Below are 21,226 nucleotides of genomic sequence, written 5' to 3' on the forward strand. Positions count from 1 at the left end.
TAGCCTGACACCCAGTTGTTTCAATAAGTGTTATGCTGGTTTAAGACCATTGCTCTCAGTGAACCTCTGTATAAAGCCTATAAATTCACTCTCTAGAGGTGTTAAGTGAGGAAGACCCATCCTGTTGGCCCACACATCCACCTGGGGGTTTGCAAAGGCCAAGGCTGGTCTGGAGATGTGCTTTTGGAAGAAGTTTCTGCTGGCTGGGCCAGACCCAGTACACTGGGATAAGAAGACTTTCTGAGAGGAAAACAATTAATTCAGTGCCGAAAGCACAGAGGTAAGCTCAAAATTGCTGTATAAATCCCAGTTCAGGAACAGGCTGGACTCCCCAAACATGCTCTCAAATAGCAGTATCTCACTGTACAATTAAGGGTGGTTCTTGCATGGAAATGTGATTCTGCAGTCTATTAGGAAGTTGTTTGAGAGATTTACAAAAACTCCTTCAGTTTTTATGGTCAAATGAGCATAAAATTGTGCTTCCCCACACTCATTTCCTACTAAATAATACTTACAGTACTTTCTTCTTGGAAATATGTGTGTTATGAATTTAAAATTAAAAATAATTTATCCCTTAAGGGTGCTCTTCTGATTCAGTTTTCCCCCAGCCCCTTAACAGAAGCAACTGCATATACAGAATGGAGTTTACTGTATTTTTTTTCCCCCTTTTTTAAATGAAATTCTCCTCAGAAGCAAAAGCAGTGGCAGAGGACTGCTCCGGCATGTGTGGTTTTAGATAAGGAGTTTTCTTCTCCAGACTGGGGTGAAAGTGCCTTTTCCCTGAGTGAATTCTGTTTTTAAAGAAGGCCCTGTGCAATGCCATGCACCCAGCAAGCGCTCCCTCTCTCCAGCCTCTCCCTTTCTGATTAAAGAGGGGAAGGAGCTCTCACGTGCATTCACACTGAATCTCCTTTTTATGTTTGTGTGTGATGATATTCTCCTCCCTTCTCTCCAGATCATCTCTGCTGTTCCTCATCTTTCCTGCTCTCTCCCAAATTTTCAGAACAAAGTTCCTCCCAAAAGACTAAAAAGGTTTTTTCTTACATTTTTTACCTCTGCTAAACCAGAAAACAACAGGACCTGCATGTGCATCTTGTTGCTGGGTTTTCTTGTTGAATTTGGTTTTTTTTTTAATTCTGGCATTTCTATAGCTCCTAAAGATATGCCAGTCCTGACAGGGTTGATGTGGCAATATTCAGCAGTCACCTCCTTCAGACGCACCATTTAGAAGAGGTCACTGACAGCACAAAAGAGCTATAAAAATAATTGTAACTTTAATTTGTTTCTCTTTAGAAATGCATGCAGCAATCTGTCCTAAAGAGAGATTTTCTTCCCTGCTTTGGCATGTCAGTGTAGCAGCTTACAGATATACTGAGGTCTTGTAATGCAGGAATCTGTACGTAGCACGGTGTGAAAGCGGTGATAGATTTTGTTCGGTTCAACAGCTGAGAAATATTATTAAAACATTCTAAAATACACTGGAATTAATATTTGATCACTCAGACAAGTATGTGGTTCAAATAATACACACTAGAATGAATATAAACAGCTATTAAAGCCTAATACATTCTCTTGTAAATCACTTCAAACCTTTAATAATCTATATTGTATCATAAATGTATATGCAAAAATAAAACATAATTTCTTGCAGCTAAATCATTACCTAAAATAAGCCATTTCAACACTGAATTAAATTATTTCAATGTCAGAAATCAGACCTGTCTCACTGAATAAACTGAGTATTCAGACTATTACATTCATTTGAGTGACTACATTGTATCCTGCCATGCATTGTGCCTTCCAGAGAGCGTAACACTTCTTAAAACTATAAAATCATTTAGCAAGACAAATGCACCAATGACCAGAGTAGAGACAGCCCCACATGGAGAAGGAGCCAAGGAGGTGAAGCACCTTCTTGGTGACCATCCCGTATTATATATTGAACAGATTTACCTGACATGACCACATTGACCACATGTTTTTATATGTTCCATGCATGGTCCATGTATAGTGGAAGACTGCAACCAGGATGCTTGTGTGTTTAGCTAATAATACCAGAAAGCCCTATGTGACAGCAGTAGCTGATTCCTAACAAAGGCTTTGAATCAGGGCTCGTTAGTGAAATCCAGCTCTACAGGACAGTTGCTACCACTGCTGTGCCTTGACCATCTCCAACCGCTTTGCTCTTGCAGTGACAGTATGGACCTGTTCCACAAATAGCTCTGCAGATGCAACATCATAAAAGTAAAGTGAAAATGCAGGGAGAGGGAAGCAGTGCCGTTAAATGGAGTTGGCAGCAGAGACAGGAGCACGCAACCAATGCACGTGCAGAAGGTCTGAGGCAACTTCCATGGTAACTGGAGGTATGAGACCTTGAAGTCACAGCAAGCTCAAGAAATCCCCTTGAGCAGCCATTGAGTTGGTCATTCTGAGCCTCCACTCTTGCTAGCTGCACTGAGAAGTTGTAATTTGCTTACTTGGTCTGTAGAGAGTTTTTAAATGAAGATGATGAAACCATGTATAGTTCTTGATTATTTCTTAGGAAATGGTCAGGTTTCTGCAGTGCCTGAGCGGGTGATCCGAGTTACATCTGATTATACGACATCCATACGATAAAGCACAATTAACTGCTTAGTGAGTTACACATTCATAGATTAGTGCAGAATTAATTGGGTATTAAAGCTCACTTATGACAACAGATATTAATGATGATTTCTTAACAGGCTCCAAAAATTATATATCAGTACTGAAGTAAACTAAGCCATTTATAAAGTATGAAAAACCGAATTCAGCTGTTTTCAGCATGTATCTGACTATTTGCTTTAGATCAAGAAGCAAGAAGAGGTTGACTCATGGCTCAATCACTATTACACCCAGGTTGTTATTAAAAAGCACCTTCCCATCTCTTTTTTCACTGCATTCAGGCTTTTTTAACTCTTCCATAACCTGACGCTTTAGCTCAGGATGAGCAGTTTTAGAAAACTCAAGAGTTTCTGTGAGGAAATCCAGCAACAGCTCCCCATCCTTATTCCCTTCAGTAAAGCAGCTTGTTATGTCCATGTGGGATGGGAGCTCATAGAACTGGTACTTCAGCCCGGCTGAATCCAGCATCCTTCTGAGGTCAGCAGAGGAAATGTAAGTGCAGAGATCATTTAAAGGGAAGGAAGACCCGTACTTCTTCCACAGTGTTTCCCAGCCACTGGTTCCTGAGAGATAAACCATCAGAAAAATGCTCAGGAATAAGGAAAATTCACTATTTGAACAAATTTTTGATCATCTGGGTTTTTTCAGCAGTTGTCCTCTTTGCGAGCAGGATCTCTCCAGAGCTGGGACATGTGTCCTGGGGCATGGTGGACATGGCCACCTCCCAGCTTCTGTTCCTTGGGGTTGGGGGCTGCAGGAGGGGATGGACACATTACCTGCCATGGAGTTCCAGCACCTCCCACCAAGTCCCCAGATGAGGCCAGAGCAACTCAGTACACTTACTCTTCCACTCCCAACACGCTGCACTCCTCTGCTTCATGCACATAGGCAGTACCTCGCAGGGACATCCTTCTATTGTCCACATGCTGAACACTAGCTATTTAGTGCCATCTTCTTGATTTAAACTATTCCCTAGATTTCAACTGCCTGTTTGGAAGACCAAATCCTCCCCTATTCCTTCACCTAATTATTTTGTGGTTGAGCTACACATAAGCTTCATTGAAACACTTATTACCAGTAAACTATCTCTCTGCTATGTGAAATACCTGGGGTGCAAAGCCCTGATCACATTGTCCATGCAGCTGGATCTGTGGTGGAGAAAAGGTTGAGATGGACAGAGCCCAGGATGAAGCTGCATCATCTTTCCAGGCTTCAGCTTTTGCTCCCATCACACTCACATGCTGTTGGGCATGGGTAAAGAGAGGCCTGTCCCTCACCCCAAGCAGAGATCCCCAGCAGTGCTGGAAGAACATTTTGGCTGTGTACTATCTGGGTCTGCAAAAATGAAGATTGAGGAAAGAAAAGGCTCCTGTAGCACCCCAATCACCTCCGGAACTGAGCCCATGCCCAGCCCACGCTTGTGCATGCACCTCTTCTCAAGGGACGTTTTACAAAGACAGCCAGCTGGGTAAGCTGAAAACTCCCCAGATATGTCTTCACATTTTTATTTTCCCTTAGCCTAGATCTCTGATTCAGCATTTCTGCTATAAATCATTTATAAAAGGATCACCCAGAATGACTGGACGGGAAGAAAATAACTTTGATCCTAATGAGCAGCTCTTGAGACTTATGACTATAAATCTCCATAACTACTAAAACCAGTTGCTCGGCGATTTTGCAAATGCTTTATCTGCAAACAGTTATTTATAGTCAAATAAACAGTTTGGTGTTTAGAAGAGGGGCTACAATATTTTCTTTCACCTGGTGGAAATTGAATGCAGAGCACTAATTGCAGAAAATTTGCTGGTGTCAGTGTTGTGTGACTCAGTGCCATCTCTGAGCTGAGCAATTATACACTACCTGAACGCAGCATTATTATAATAGCTCTCAATAGGCTCAGCATATGGCACTACTTTTGTTTTCAAGGCGATGTAAACAGATTTTTTAAATGTGTTAAAAATAACACCACATAGCTCTTGCAACTCACCTGCTCTCCCGGCAGGGACAGAGCAGGAGGGATTGCAACCTTCACCGACTGACCAAGCCCTCTCCTATCAATCCTATTCCCAGACTTGTTTTTAATTAACACATTCTAATGTGTTTGTGTTGGAGATGACATTACCTTCATTTTTTTGAAATGAGCTTTGTTCTGCTTATCTTTCAGTACCTCTTTTTGCTTCAGTGCTCATTTTCATAGCACTGCTTCCTTCCCCTCTCTATACTCTTATTTCCCCCAAGGTTTTCCCCTTCCTTTCCTCTCTGTTATTCTGAGCCCTACTCTCTCCTTTTTTTGTGCTGACCCCAGCAATTTCTATTGCATTCTGCTTCATCAGAAAACAGAGTCACCTAGCCCAGAGAGGACTTCTAATACTTTTCATGAATTCAGATTTTTAATCACATTAATAATTTTGAATAGACATGTGTTCCTCCCTGTATTCACATTTCATGAATATCCAAGGGGACAGGTTAAGCAACTGGAAAAGAGTTTCAATTAACTATATGCAGGTAATCATCCATAGTCTGATATTATGATCCATCCTCGTTCAGCCAAAGATCAAGAACAGTAACTCAGATCATTTAAAATATAGATTTCTTGTGCTGAACTGCTTGAAAACACTTTAAACCAAAAACATTTTGGAGAAAAATAGTTTGAATAAATTCAGGTCAGAGAAGGGTCACTTCATTGTGGACATTTCATGAACACAAAAAAGGGACTTCATCAAACACATTACATTTGGCAGACATGGGCAAATTCAATAAAAAATTAATCTTAAACCTCTCAACAAATAACACTTAACATCCCTGACAAAACTCTCAGATGTGACTGTTTACACAACTAAAATTTCCATAGTTTGTGAGGAAAATTAAAAGCTTTCTAGAGTCAAATTAGACCCCACCATTGCAGCATCTCTAGCAAACCTTGCCCACAGTATTAAAAGGTTGTCGTTTACTCTGCTCCCACATTTTCCTGCTGGCTTGACCACAGAGCATCTCTTTGAGATCTGAAACAGCCTAAGAACACTGTTTTCCACCCAAAATGATGATATTAAGGAAATGGGCAGTTTGAGAAGAAAATGAACCATATGTCCTCTAACACCTGCTGTATGGCACAGCCGAGCCCTGCCATAGCTGTTTGCTTAATGCTGCAAGTCTCCATGAGTGAGATAATGTGGTGCCCAGCCTGAAAAGCCTTTTACAGAAAATAGGAGAGGCTGAAGGAGCTTTTGCGAGAAAGCCGCGGGACAGAGCCTCTCGTCTGCTGTGGGGCTCTCTGCTGCCATCCATCACTGGCCAGGCTGTAGGATGGGGAAGGGCAGAGAGCAAGAGAAAGGAGTTTTGTGCCCATGGCACAGGTTTGCTGGCTCACAAAGCCTTTGGCTTTACAACCTGCAGCATGGAGCTGCGCAGATATAGACTGTGTGCAGATTTCAATGGATGTAGATGAGTGGACACTATTTATTATGCAGCCAGTACACCTCTATAGGTGATAAAGGATGTTGTAAATAAAAACGTGCATTGGTTTCTAGTTGGCCTGTGTTGAACTTGCAGGAACCCCAAAGGTCTTCATGGCTCTTGCCCAACTGAGCAGTGCTGGTGGAGCGGCTCTCACCTGACACCAGGATAATGAGGAGCTTTGCCTGTGCTTCCAGGAGGCTGTGGAAATACCGGATAGTCGCTGGGATGTCTTTCACATAATACAGCATCTGGAAAGAGCAGAGATGCTTACAGGGATGTAGTGCAGCCCTGGCAAATATTATAACTGGTACTACTAGGTAAAAATAAACAAATGAGGGCAATCTTGACAGAAGAGCAGCAGGAAGACAAGACATGTTAGCACAGTGCCGAGCAGTGGACTCACACTTCGCACTTGGGGCTGTCACTGCCTTGCCTGCTCTCTGGCTCTCCCAGGACCAAGCTCATGTTCATTCATTAACCTGAGATAAAGAGATTTGCCTTTCTTAGCAGTGAAGATGGCTTGTAACAGCTTCAGTAAACTTAGAAATACAAAGGCAATTTCACAGAGAGGACAAGGAGCTTTGAAAACACTAGTTAAAATGTATTTTTAGTTGACTGCCACCCACAGCCTTGTTAATAGGACTACTGTGCTAAAAGTTGCTTTGCTATAACTCATCTTTCATTTTTGCAGTTCGCTTATGCTTAAGAACTTTAAATTACAGGGAAATAAACTCACCTTTCTTCCCCTTAGAGTGGATAATGAGGTCACATACTTCAGGCATGCTTTTAACAGCCAAGCCTTTGACAACATTTACTTTGCAGAGAGTTTTACCTGGATCATGTGAATGAAGTCCCATTTTTTAGACTTCTTTTCTGAATTCATTCGACTTTCATATTCATAAGCTGTCTCCTCATGCCAGGTAAACTTTATGTTCTCAAGGTTTGATGTCTCAGCCACACGCTCTGAAATACAGGAGAAGGCAGGACAGAGTTAATCTCAATTGCAAATATGAGACTGATTTTCATTCAGACCTTTAATACATACAAAAAGTCACATTTAGGTAGAGAGGTTTGGTACCAGTTTAACACAGCAGTGGAATATTTAAAACCTTGAGCCCATATGTGAGAAGGGGGTTGTAAAGGTCTTTGTAAGGTGAAGTCTTAAGAGGATTTGATGCTTTTTGCTTTGCACCCTCATTTGGGCTCCTCCAGTCTTCACCTGGTTAAAAAAAAAAAAAAAGAAAGAAACTCTTCCCCATGCCTGGCTCAGGCTGAATTAAAAGATGTTGGCTGGGATAAACAGTTATGAGGCCACAAGCGGCACATTTCATGCCAAATGGGAGAAGAGCTGATGGCCTCTTTGCTTAGGTGCCACACAAGACCCACGTGGCTGAGCAGAAGCCAGGCAAAGGGTTTTCCAGAGACTAAACAAATAAATACAGGGACTCAGGGATGGATCAAAGGGGTTTTTATTTTGGAGAGAATCACAATTAAAAGCTAGAGAAGGACAGAGAAAGCAATTGGCTCACTCTGGGAATTTGTCGTGGGGATGGTGGGAGGGGGAAGGAGCTTTGCTCTGTCAGCAAGACCCATCTCTTGATATTTGGCTTCTGCTGTGTTCAAATAATTTTTCAAAAGCCCACAGTTTTGGCCAACTGCTTCAGGTAAAAGATATAATAGTGTTTTAAAGCAAAGACTAGTATAAAGAGTGACACACGGCCTGTTTTTAGACCTCAATACAATGCACATCCAGCGACTGAGGAAAGCAGAAAGATGGAGACATGGATTCAAGGAATAAGTTATACTAAGGGCCTGGATCAACACTGCATTTCTTTGCTTTCTATGGGAGCAAAACAGAGAGATAATTTCATAATTTAGGGGATGCCGTAATACTAATGTCCATCTGTTGGCATATGGATCTCATCTCACAGCACTCATGCCTGGCACTCAGGATAGCTCCAGGACAAAGCTAGCCCTGATGCAATTCCTGTGCTTCGCTGGAGTTAACATAAGTTTAAAACTTAAATGGCCTGAAGGCAGACTGAGCGTTAGCTACAGAACACATGTCCAAACCAACATGATTTGCTAAGACCAGCGCCTTTACACCACTAATCACAATGTTTCTCCTTTTGGGCTCTGATTAGGACATATCCCCATCAGACAGACGAGAAATGCTCCATCAGTGCTTATCTCCTCTCTTTTATGGCTGGAAATGGGCCACTCCTTTTGGATGTTGCTGCCGTTGCTCTGTTCATTTCTGTTTAACGGTCACTGTCCCCAGCGCTTGCAGTTCAGATTTAATTGGCTGTTTTGAACTCAGGCTTCATTCAGCATCAGTTCATATCACCACCACAAATAATCTGGTGCAATCTGGTTCATTTCAATTGCTAGACGATCTGGAGGCACTAGGAAGGAAACTGAATTGCTTGCCAGGGTGGGCTGTTAAAATCAATATTTCAGGAAGGGCAAACTCATTCTGATTATGGGAATTTTCTGCCCAGAGACTCATGTGAAGCCAAAACGTGTCACCCTAACCATTTTGAAAAGTTTTCCTTAATTTTGTCCTGGGTTCAACCCAGATTGTCTGGGTCAGAGGCTGGTCACATGCTCTGTTTCATGCCATCAAAACTGGACTGCCTGCAGTTGTGCTGTGACGTGCAGGCAGTGTCAATGCAGCTCTCTTGTGGGGCCATCAAACACTCCAACCATGGTCACCAAGGGACTTCACCTGGACATTGACCAGGAATGAAGGAAAACCACACCCTGGCCACAGGGCTCTGTCATACAACGCAACCTAAGAGAAACCTCAGTTTGTCATCACTGCACGTCCCAGTATGAAGTTTCTCTCGTGAGCTTGGCTTCTCCTTCCCGAGGAGAAAGTATCTGGGTAGGCAGAAAACATAGCTACTGAATTCTCAGAGGCACAGATAATGTTTCCAATTCTTCCTGGAAAATCTTAGGGCTCAGAAACCTAATTAATGATACCTACTGGGGACATGGTTAATTACCAAATAAGAAAGTTTAACGAAAGAAATTCAGATGAATATTTCATTTCTAGTTTAGCATGAAACTTAAAATAAGGACAATGTCTCACATTTTCTTTAACTTTCTTTGTGTAAGAAACTCACTGAAGTAGGATAGGACTGCCAGTTAGCTGGTGGTAGGTGGTGGGACCACTAGGAAGATTGAGCACAAATTCAGTCCCACATAGCCTATGGTCTACAGCCCAGACAGGACAGAAATGCTGTGTGCAAGTGCCCAAACTGTCTTATAAACAGAGCAGATGCTCTGCTGCCCATCCTTCGTCATTTCGGCTTGGAGCAATGTAAAAGCTCCTGGGAGTTTGCACAAGCCATCTTTTCGAAGAACAGTTCCATGTAATACAGAGACAGATATAAAAAAATGATGTGTTTCCTGGGAGCCTTTGGTGCTTCCAGTAACTCTGAATTCCTCCACTGCAGGTAGAAAGGGATTCTTCCTTTTTTTTTTCCCCTTTGACTTCCACAAGTTGCTTCATATTGGGAGTGCTTAATTTTTAAGGACTGAAGCAAGTGTAAGACTTGGAGATTCAGTGTGGTTTTACAGTCTGGTATGTAGTATGGTTTGGAGCATTTCCAACAACGCAGACTGCTGACGAGGTTCATTCATTACTGCCACATCCATTCAGCACCCCCTTCTGGCAAGGTGTGCTCTGCTCGGGGCTGCTCACGGCCTGTACAGCTACCTGGTGTCACCTCCATACAAGACCATAATTACCTGCTAAGGTAAAGCCTGGTAGGTGTGAACCCAGTGATAATCTAACTGAATTGATATTTAATGCTCACTTTGTAGGGCAATGTGACCAAAGTATTCCTGCTAACATTCAATCCTCCTTGGAAAATGCTTGGCTTTCCTTCATGAATGTTGCTCAGACCTTGTGCTGGTAGAAGGAAACAAGGTCTAAGCGACAAAGCACACAGCAAAAGCCCTTCCTATCTGTCTTGCTTTCTTTTCCATGTTTTCTAATTCAAAGGATGGTAACTAATTTAGTGCAACACTAAGGTTTAGCTATTTGTTATTTGGAAAAAATTTTTAAGATATGTGAGAATTACCATGAGACACTAAAATTTTCCCTTTGATGTTGAGGAAGGATCCTGATTCAGTGCAAGTTGAAGGAGAAAAACTTTCTAAAATGTGACGGTTTTACTCTATTCCCATAAAATCACCCATCAGTTCCCACTTTGATTAGCTTTTAAAGTCTGTCTAGCCCAAGCATTTGCCATGCAGAGTTCTTTGCAATGTGAGAGACTAAGATTTTTAATGAGAGACTGAACATTGTTGAAAAGCAATGATGGCAAAAAAGCATAAAATAACTTTTAAGAGCCAATTCTAGTAAGAAAGCTTTGAATGTGGGGTCATCAAGCTTTCAACTCTTTTTAATGCATTTAACGTACTTAATGTAAATTTAATTTATTTAATGTAAAAATACCTTTGTACTTGAAGATTTGGTCAGCACTTGGCTCTATCACGTCATTGTTGATGGTGATCCCTGGATACCTGGCTTGTACTTTTGAGAGGATCAGGAGGTCAATCTCACCTAAGAAGGTAGGCGACATGAAATATAGGATGAAAGCAAAGCTCAGGCAAATGTTATCACCACCATCATCACATCCCCAGTTTTGAAGACTGATGCCTGCCATTCATGTACAGAAAATGTACCACAGAGGTACATGTAGCTGCTTTGTATTCTCAGCAGATTTCCACTGAAGGTTTAGCTCTAGGATTTGAGAAAAATTTAGGTATCAGTCACAACTATCTTCATTCCTCCTCTTTGATTAGCACCATCAGTGCCAAGGGAAAACCAGACAAAAACATGCATATGGCTTGACTGTCATATTTTCTGGAAATGGCCTAACTTCCTGGGGAAGATCCTAAATGACTCTACCAGTTCTGATGGTCCCAAGTCACCAGCGAACTTGGCAGGATTTCTTAGGAGTCAGTAAGAACATTTTTAGCTAAGCGCCTCATTGGTTACCAGGTCATGTGGGTGAGGGAGAAGAGAATATGTGTTTACACTGGAATCAGAAACAACATTCATGTCTGTTTGTCTTTAGTGTCCTGTGACATTTTCCTTAAGTATGATTAACAGTGCACATACCATTTGTATTTATCTAACCCCTATTTACAGAATACCCCAGAGCTGACTGTGCTTTTTTTTTGGTGAGGAATAGTTCTCTCTGGACACTGCTCAGGTCAGCTGCGATTATTTTACCGATGGAAGTACCAATAGATCCAACATTTCAAAATTTAAAAAGAGTTGCCATAGCTCTTCGCCACCTCTCCCCATCCTCAATATAGGAAGCTCAGGGAGATGATGGAACTAGAGCTGCTGGAACTAGGGTGTTGTTGGAACTAGATGATCTTCAAGGTCCCTTCCAACCCAAACCATTCTATGATGCTCCTGACTGAGGCATGGTTCCAGCAACAATATCACGCTGGTTTGTTTAGCTTTCTTAGGGCTCACTTCTGCTTATTGTGCTTGAATAAATTTTAGGTGGAAAAAATAATAGAAAAGTAAATTAAGGCAGAAAGAGTGAAGCAGAGGGTAACTGTGGTGAATAATAGATCCAGGGATTGTGTTACAGACAAATATTGAATTTTGTCCTGAAAAGTGTACTTGTGCTTGCACACAACTCCATGTTATAAAATTCCCTACAAATGAACAAAATTCTGTACTGAATGGAAGATCACCCAGCAAACCCTGATGGCCAGACAGACCCTTGCTAAGGGACTGTGGACGGAGGGCCCCCCCCATTGTATTTGCATGGCCTCTGTCTATCCTCATGATATTCTGTGCCTCTGGGTTCCCACCACTTCCGCATTAACTCCATTATACGGAAGGTTTGAGGTACAAAAGGAAAATATTGGGGATTAAATAGCCGTAACATGTTCCCCAGAGCAAAACCCAGCGCACCAGGTCCTCCCCGGTGGGGTTCTTTTCACTACGAAGACCTCTCTGCCTGTTGCTGGCCCCACCACACATCACCATGGGTCAAAGTCAGGCACCCCAGCACAAGTCTCACCTGCTCATTAATGCCCTCAGAATTTAATGTAAAAAGTGACAAACAGGTCAATTTTTTCAGACTTACATGTCTTTCTTAAAGCAACTAATAACACCAAAATTTACATGGTATCTGTGCATGCACATTTTTTGAGGGAGAGAAATTAAATTTCTGAAGCAGCAGAAATAGCTGCAGCTTTGCTATCACTGCAAACCCTGCATTCTGTTGAAAAATCAGAGCAAAGCCAGTCATTTGCAGGCTGCCGTGGTAAAATTTAGGAACACAGAATTTGTAATGAACTAGTGTAATATTTTGATTTTTGGTTGCTTTACCAACTTTCTGTAAAATGGATTAGCCCTTTGAAAGGCTGTGCAGGTCCTGATAAAAAAAAATTTGAATTTTGCATTTCCATATGCGAATAGGTTAATATATTCCCTTCCACTCTTCTGTGGCCAAACCACCCTTGTATTGTTTTAACCAAAAAAAACACCCCTTTGATTCATAATTTAATCCACAGCCTTAATTGACTTCAGTTAGCTCTTTTATATGCAAACAAGTGTCCTGAGGCATTTTACAGTCAGATCTGTGGCAGCTTGCATTATCAACAATTTGGCAATTAGGCTATCCGAATTATTTAAACTCTCCAACACAATTACCTTTTAAAGGCTACCACTATGTTCACCATTAAGTTTCTAATTAAACATTTTACGTAACGGGATAGTTTATAGCACAGTTGCTACTTTATAGCAGCGTTGATGACTTTTATGGTTTTTAAAGGTACAGAGTGTTGCGCGCTGGAGTGTGAACTTAATAAGGCAGAGGCTGTAGGCGAAGACAGGCACTGTAGATGGGTGGGTGTAATGGGATATGATGCTACATTAAATGGTTTGCTTGTCTCTCGAGGTGGAAAAGTGGAAAGGAAACGCTTTCGTTGTCTCTCGAGGTAGAAAAGTGGAAAAGCTTTCCTTCTGTGCGAAAAACAGGGGTGGACGGGGCCAGGGCAGCAGCTCCATCACTGCCCTCCTACATCAGCCAGGGTTAGCTGGGGGGATTTGGAATTTTGCTCCCTCCTGACGTCCCAAGGACCCGTGATGGGAACAAGCCAGCAAGCATCAGGGTTTTGGTGATCTGGAGTTTTTTACATCACAAAATAAGCTTTACCTCCACATTAATGATTGAATGTCCACCATACTAACTGAAGTATCCCTGGTTAGGGAGGTAAATACCTCACTAAGTAAAGTGTTACTGTTGAAAATAACATATTTTTGGCAGAAGAATGGTTTCCTTTGTTTGGAGAGCAACGTTCCTAGTCTGTCACACTGTCTGTTTGACAACTAACGCCCACCATTTACATACAATTATTTTTACTTATTAGGAGAGATTGACAAAGCTGAGATTAGTCTTTGGAGTTGTTATGACTAAACCATTTAAACTAAATTAACTGTTCATATAAAATTTAAATTTGATGACTTAATGGGCAGAGCAGAATTAGAAAATATAGCCTTTATTTATGGGGGAACTTAAGCAAGAATTTAATGAGAAAAGAACCACTTGATTTTATTGGTATTGTTTTTCCACTCAGTGAACTTCAGATAAGAGACTTACTTCTTCGGATTTTTTTCTGAATTTCTTCTGGAGCTTAAGTTGAGCTCCAGTGTTTTGGGGAACAGTAGCTCCAGGAGGGGCTTGTGCATTGACTGCGATCACCAAGTACTTACAGGAAAAATAGAGGACAGGAAAGGCTGTCACGTAGCAGGGCAGGAGATAACAATGATGGAGAGTTACCACTTCAGTAAATAGTTGCAGGGTAGAATAATTGAAGTACAAGAAAAAAATGTAATATTTTGAGTAATCTAAGACATTATGGTGCTTTTTTTGCATAGAAACACTACATGGCAGTACAAGCCTCTCTCTGCCCTCAAGGAGTGATGGTGCAGAAGGAGGTTTATCGTGGAGGACATACAAGAATCAGGGTGGGGAGGCACAAGCTGTTTTCACACGATGTGGCCATACACCAGCTAATGCCATCTGCTTCTGGAGCTGGCTTCACGAGAAAAGACTTATTTCCCACTCTGTTCCTTTCTGCAATTTTAATCCTCTATTCTTTGAAAAAAAAACCAAACAGAAAAGTATATCAACATTGAAGTTCATAACATACCTGCTCCACCACCAACACTTAGAATATTGATTGTAGACTTCCCATTTCCAATACTGAAAAACATTATTTATACATTGTAGAGAACTACCCAGCAGAGAGGATTACATGCATTTTGTGAAGCATCAGAGATCCCATGAAGACTAAAATCTGCAGGACAAAAGCAAATGCAACGTGCATGTACAGGCACGCCTGCAAGCCGGCAGGAGGGGTCAGATTCAGAACTCTGCTCTCTGGAGATTCCTGATTGACAGTTATTGGCATTTTATTGAGGAGTTCTGCTTTTATTATGAGTGCATACAGGCAGCAGCAGATACATGCCTTCTCCATGTCTGTGCTTCAAGGACCAGACACCTCCCTGACTCTGTACCAGGAGCTTAAAAATTATTTGTAGAAGTTTTACCTTTTGCAAAATGGGCAGGAAGAGGAGAGAGTGTAACACCTCCAAAATCCCTTAGCAAGGTTTTGGCAGAGCCATAAAGCTCTGGACCCGGAGAAGGGCCTCCCCAGAACCAGGATTCGACTCCAGCTGCCTGCTGCCCGAGCCAGCCTGGAAAGCGAGGGGTCCAGCAAAACCACACACCAGCAGGCAAAGCAGGAGCATCATTTACACATACTAGAGAGACCATAAATATTAACTGAAAAGATTACTTTTAAAAAGATTCTTTCAATCAAATTTAATGTTAGAACGTAATATCTGTTGCTGCATTTTTCATGTGTTAGAGTTTATTCAGGGTAAGCTGTATTTACATGCAAGGGAACAATTCAGCCTTATCTCCTTCCTGCTAGGTAGGGTCTGTCCCGAAGTGCAGCCATTCAGAGATGTGTGTAAATGAAATCTCCAGCCAAGCCCTATCAGAGACCAACAGACGGGGCAGCCGGCAGGGAACAGCAATCTGCCTCTCGCAGGCAGCCCCTCGAGCCCGGCCGAGCCCATCACTGCCGCGGGACCATACCCCGGGCTGTCCTTCAGTTCAGTGTGGCCAACTCCATGTTACCTCGCTATCAATGTCGGAAGCTGCTTCTCCATGAACTCCCGCATGCTCTGGTGCTCGGTCGACTTCTCGAGGAAGAGGCGGAAAGACTGGAGGTATCTGGCAGGGTCAGTGAGCAAGCTCCTCATGGGCGATGCCATGCTGGGAGTGGAAGAGTGCAGGAAGGGGCAGGTTGCTCCCCGCAGCTCTTCTTTCAGATCTAGTGAAAGAATAACAAATGCCAGAAAAGAAAAACCAGCATGTACCTGGACTTTGATCCGCATCCTCGGCTCTGCTACTGCACCTTAGAGCACTTAAAAAAGTATTATGCAATTTTGCGATAGAAGCTGTAAATCAGATCTGAGCACCAAAGGGTAATATATCATCTTTAATCTGCACAGAGGAAATGCCAGCATTTTTTAACTGTGCTGACACAGAGCTCTTAAAACCCAGTAAAAGGGTCTTTAGACAGTTCTTAAATAAAATAAAAATTCCCCTATTTCTTGAAGGCATGGAGAGGCTCCAAAGACTTGGTCTGGATTAGAAGAAAGTGCAACACACATCTCCAGAGATTCTGACAGATGTCTCTATCTGGTTTTTTAATCTTTTGATGTTCTTAAAGGGAATGTTGATGGTGGGGTGGAAACAATAAAAACCTTATAAATGCACTCTTTATTTTTCTAGTTCCTCTGAAGATAATGGTATGATTCCCACGGGCTAAGTAGTTAATTCACGAAAGCCACGTGAGTTACTGAAATGGCTGTTGTGCTAAACCCGGCTTAGACAGAGTTGGGAGCAGGGGAGGCAGAGCGTGCTACCGGGAAACATCAGGCTGTACCTTGAAAAGTACACAAAGACATGTTCATCCCCTCTTAAACCACAGTTTAAGTCCATCACATCTTGTTCTAACTCTCAAGGAGAAAGAGGAACCCTCTTCCTCCTCGCGGGTCCCATGCTTAAGGACCACACCACATCTACCCACTGTCTCTTACCATCTCCTCTGGCTTTCCTGCAGAGCTCACATCCCAGCCGCTTGTTATTTTTATTTTTCCCTTTGGACTGCCTCCAGGCAAGCCCTGTTGATGTTGAAATGCAGCAGCCAAGGGCAAAAGCCTCCCACCCGCTGACATTCCCTGGGTCCCAGTGCATTCAGGATGGCTTCCCTCACCGCACCAAGACCCTGCGTCCTTTGTCTTCGCTTACCACCGGCGTGACCACTGGAATACAAACCATGGGGTTTTTCCAGACTATTTCTCTTGTTCGTTTGAATTATAGTTCTGTCCTCTGTTGTGTTCAAGTCCCTCCCAGCTGCACATCAAATAACAACAGTCTTGTCCCTCCTCCAAATCACGAACAAAACCACAAAAGAGTAGTGGGCTCAGGTTCATACTAGTCATTACCTCCCTTTCTGGCAGTGAACTGCTGATAACTTTTCTGACTAACAGTGTAACCAGTTTTCCACCCACCCAAGAGCTGTCTCATCAAGGCCATGTCTCCCTCATTTGCATATGAGGATGTCATACAAGATGGTGTCAACCCCAAAGCCTCTGCATAGGAGCACCTCCTTCTCCCATGCACAGTGGGACAGCTACACTGCTGGCAGAAAGATGGGCTTGGCACAATGCCTCTTTGGGATCTCCATGCTGCCTCGCCATCCCCTTATTCTCTTTCTGGTACTCCTTCTTGAAGGACAATTTCTAGGGACAGCCATCATGCTGAGCAGCTGCAGCTCCCCAGTTCCTCCTCCTGCCCCATTTACAATGATAACATAAGCTGCTTGGCTTTGACCACTGTAATTTGTGGCTCATGCCAAAGATAACATCCAAGTTGTGACATGTTTTCATTTTGCATCCCATGAGCCACATATCTATGTGTCCCAAAGGCTCCAGCAGGAAGATGCATGGTGAAGGTTGGCAGCAATGTGCCTCCTCCAGCACGTGCTGCTACCAGAGTCATTAGATCAGTTAGCAATGCCTGCTAATCACTGTCCTTAGGGCAGTCCCAAAGACCAGCGGTGACCTTTGGAGCAGGACTCAAGGTGTGATTTTCCACCTATACCACCACCAAGGCAGACCTGGCTTTTGGCACACTCCCCGTTCCCCACCCTCTCAGACAGCAAGGATGTTTTCAAGGGTAAAAACAGCAAAACCAAGTATGTTAAAGAGCAATGATGAAAAAGGCCTGGTAACAAGTAGATGGGAGAACTTTAAAAACTTTGCTGGGTCCCAGATGCCCATGAGGGCTAGTTGGAGTGTCATGGGAAGAGGACAGTCCCCCCTGGCCACAAAGCTTATCCCCCTCCCGCCTGCTTCAGTGAGCCTGTTGGTGTCAGATAAGAGAGGCAATCTGGCAGAGAGACAGACCAACAAATTGCAGCTGAATTGACTATTAGGTGGAGGACGATGGCTCAGGCTCGCAGGGTGGTATCTGCTGCTCACGTGCACAGAGACAGCACACTGCTCACGCCACTCACCCGGCTCAGCAACCACGCATAACCCTCGGGCTGACAACCCCTCCTTTTCCCAGATGACCAGCACTCAAATCTCCAGCAAAATCTGAATTAACCTGGGGAAACCAAGTACGAATTTTGCCAGAGAGAGTAAGGGAAAAAAAACCTGGATGTACATCAGGTGAGAATTGTAAACTGCTAACCCTCCCTGAAAATAAAGTGGTATATTCCTTGTTTACTCATTCCTCTGCTCTGGCCAGCTCCTTGCTTTTTACTTTAAGTGCATAAAGAGGCTTTGCCATTTGCCACTAACATATTTTACTACCTTCAATCTTGAAAAAAATATTTTGTGGTTAATAAGGAGATTTAGATAATCGGCCTTTTTTCTATCCCTCCCTCTACTTCCCGTGATTTAATTTGCCCACATCCCCTGCTCGGCAGTCTCTAATGAGCAGCTGAGATTCATTTTCATGTTAGGTGCAGTTCAAGGAATTTGTCTCATTTATTTCATTATGCTTTTGGCTGTTTGAATTTGCCCCATTTATTTCATTATGTATTTAGCTGTTTGAATTATGGCCAGTTAACTTTAAAAATGAGTAAAGTGAAAGAAGAAAAGGATTTTTTTCTGAATCAGGCTGATAGAAACTTTTAGATAATAATGTTCACTTGGGCACGTCCCCTTTAGTGATAATCCAAATTTATACATAGTTCCCTAAAAAGATTGAGGAGTTTCAAATACAGACTCTGTGTTTACTCTGCAGTTACTTGATCCACCCCTGGTTTGTGCCAGTGCTAGCAGAATTAAACCTGCTTTAAATTCACTGTAAAACCCTTTAAACCTCCCCTGTGAAGCCAGAAAACAAAGTGAGCGTGCCCTCAGCTGTAAACTACTTGCAGCAGGAGTTTGGGCTTACTAGCACTGGATTATGGCTTGTCACTGAACGCCAACAAAACAGGGGTCCGCCTTGGAGGAGTTTAATGCAATCCGTTAAACCCGTGCTTGCCTCGTAGGCAGACGTACTTACGTACGAGCTGTCTGTGCCTCTCGGGGCTGTGGGCTCCCACGGCAGGATGCCGCTGCGGTGCTGGGGACACGCTCCTGGCTGGCCACCTTCCCAGTGGCCGCTGCCGTCCCACCCTCAGGGCCACGACGTGGCAGCACAGAGGAGGTTTTGCTGTTTGAGAAAGGAGCAGGCGACGTCATAACCTCATGCAACAGCAGCTGCCTGCAGAGGCAGAGGGAACAGTTTGAACCCTGCCCACCATGTCCATCCAGCACCCCCTGCATGTCCCCCCACACACCAGCACCCTGGGAGCATTTAGACACAGAGCTCTATCAAGGCGTTAGTTAGAGTCCGGATGAAAAATAAAGCCCTGCCACTGGTATATATGAAATGAGCCTCTTGACAAATTAGAAATAGTTGTCTCAGTGTGTGGCACACGGCAATGTACAGTAACATTTGCAGTTTGCCTATATAGCCTACTGTTATAGATTACTTGGCTTTTTAGTTTATTTTCTTGCCAACAGATGAGGTTTTGCTTATCCCTTACTTTCCAGGGTTTAAGCGATGGGAAGCATTTTCCAAGTTATATGCACCCTCCACAGCCCTGTTAGGAGCAGTTTTATCCCAGGGGACACAAGCATTTTAAAAAACACTGACCCATGTCTGCTATCACACTGTGGTTTGGTGTTCAGAGCCTTAATAATATATATGCCCTGTGTGTGCCTCAAATTATTCATTGTTCCTTCATGTTTAGTGAAAAATAATTTTTTTGAAGTTAAATGAAGACGTTTTCCTTCTAGACATAGATGGAGAAATGTACTGTTCACGGAGAAATGTACTGTTCACATTGCGAAAGTCATATAAAATAAAACCAATAATATTAATAATCATGCTTTCAAAGCCACAGTTGCAGGAAAAATGGCTGTAGTTTGACATTTAGCTGAAAGTTTACTGAAATAAAGATTTCATATCAACAGTTAAAATTGTTCAGCTAGAACAATGACTGTGTGGGAAGGCAACACCCACTGCATTTTCTTCTCTCCATACATGACACCATTTCCAAAACACTTGGAGGGAAGGAGGTACAAAGCCCTTTGCCAAGGAGTGAACCGGGAGCTGTGGGGCCACGGCATTTTGATCCCTTCTGCTGGTCCCTCAGCAAAGATGGATGCCAAAGCCACGCAGGAGGAACAAGCAGCCCCACAACTCTTTTGCCGTTTCAAATCAGTGATCACAACTTTATTTGCAAGACACATTTTATGGAGAAAGAAACCCCAGCTACTCTGTCAGACAGCCACGAACCAAGCCAGCTTCTCTTGGCTTGAGGAAACCCAGCAAATGCTAATTCTCCAGCAATAGCTCCCACGTAGGCTGTGGGTTCAAACCCTGCTTCAGCAGCAGCCGTGCAACGCCATGCAAAGCCCTCTCCTGGCTCCATAACAGCGATAAGCACTGCTGTTCAAACATAGCTGAACAGCAAGGTCAGTGGTGTTTTCCTCGTTTTCTTTGCACTTCTGGAAATCCGGATTAATTTGCATCACCAGAGCTGTACAAGTTGGTCAAAAGAAAATAAACTCAGTGCATCTGGCCCATGCTTCTCTCCCTCTGCAATCCACTAAAAATTAGTTTTCCAAGTGCCAGTTGTCATTAAATATGAAAGCCTAAGTTTAGAGAGCCAAAAATAAAAATTACATGCATCTGGTGCTTTTAAGTGCTTTATGAAAATAAAAGATGCTGCTGTTAATTTCCTTCCTTAATTTCCCCTGGAGACACATTCTGCAAGCTTTAAGCCAAATCCCAGCCGTTTCAGTTCAATGTGGGCTCAGTGCTTCCCTGGTGCAGGGTAATTTGGGAGGGGGGATGTTGCACCATTGCCTAGACCTTATTTTCCTTGCCCCCAGCGCTTTCCCTTCCTGATGGTGTCTATATGATGTGCTACAGAGGCACCTGCGCCCAGGGCAGGGCTCTGCTGAGCCAGCCGAGAAGGGCAGGAGCCAGGACATCAATATTTAGAAAAGAAAAATATCTCCCTGTGCCGTTTTCCATGCATCCTCTTATATACAGCACTGTCCTAGATGGCAGGAGGTTGAGTTATTGAAAGTAGATCCCACAAGCCTTGAGAGCATCAGTTATTTGGGAAATAATAGCTACTGTGCATTAAACATCTCTCTGTCATGAGAGTTCAGGGAACAATTCACAACTCTGTAGATACTTGGCCAACAGTGATGTGGTACAACATTAAAACATGAAGTTGTGAGTAAGAGGAGTCCACCCAGAAACCTGGCAAAGACCCGAGTAGTCACTGGCTCCTTAGATGAGGCAAGAGCTGGGAACAGTCAACATCTGCAGACTATTTCCTTCTCTGGAGTACATCTGCATGGGGTCTAGCTGAATATTTATGCTCTGGGGAGGAGGAGAAAGGAGTTAAATGTTACAGTCCTGGTCCAAATGAATTCTCATAATTTGTTCTCCCAGTGATGATGGGAAGAATGCTGGGAGCCACC

General features: G+C 43.1%; 1 protein-coding gene across 4 annotated transcripts; it reads right to left on the reverse strand.

The window, feature by feature from the left end:
• Positions 1-1,255: 1,255 nt before the first annotated feature.
• Positions 1,256-18,852, reverse strand: LOC141925068 (histamine N-methyltransferase-like). Of its 4 annotated transcripts, XR_012623746.1 has the most exons (8): positions 18,744-18,852; positions 15,294-15,489; positions 14,299-14,351; positions 10,568-10,675; positions 6,932-7,062; positions 6,503-6,578; positions 6,254-6,347; positions 3,187-3,206 (listed from the first exon to the last, which is right to left on the reverse strand). XR_012623746.1 is itself a non-coding variant. In XM_074828551.1 (7 exons), exons 2-7 carry the CDS (start codon positions 15,428-15,430, stop codon positions 2,851-2,853), a joined length of 879 nt encoding a protein of 292 aa, XP_074684652.1. In that variant the 5' UTR covers positions 15,431-15,489; positions 18,744-18,852; the 3' UTR covers positions 1,256-2,850. The 4 variants fall into 4 exon arrangements, 3 of the variants coding, with proteins under 3 accessions (XP_074684652.1, XP_074684654.1, XP_074684653.1); XM_074828551.1 differs by lacking the exon at positions 6,503-6,578 and having other exon boundaries at positions 1,256-3,206; XM_074828553.1 differs by lacking the exon at positions 6,503-6,578 and having other exon boundaries at positions 1,256-3,206; positions 18,748-18,814.
• Positions 18,853-21,226: the final 2,374 nt, after the last annotated feature.

Source organism: Strix aluco, chromosome 6, assembly GCF_031877795.1.
Source record: "Strix aluco isolate bStrAlu1 chromosome 6, bStrAlu1.hap1, whole genome shotgun sequence".
NCBI classification, from domain to species: domain Eukaryota; kingdom Metazoa; phylum Chordata; class Aves; order Strigiformes; family Strigidae; genus Strix; species Strix aluco.

Bases quoted from the DNA above. Each gene is read 5' to 3' on its own strand.
- LOC141925068 (XM_074828551.1), bottom strand. From the start codon at position 15,430: ATGGCATCGCCCATGAGGAGCTTGCTCACTGACCCTGCCAGATACCTC. The intron at 7,063-10,567 runs GTATTTTTACAT...CCTGTATTTCAG, and splicing joins CCAAATCTTCAAGTACAAAG to AGCGTGTGGCTGAGACATCA. The intron at 3,207-6,253 runs GTGAGAGCCGCT...TTTATCTCTCAG, and splicing joins CCTCATTATCCTGGTGTCAG to GAACCAGTGGCTGGGAAACA.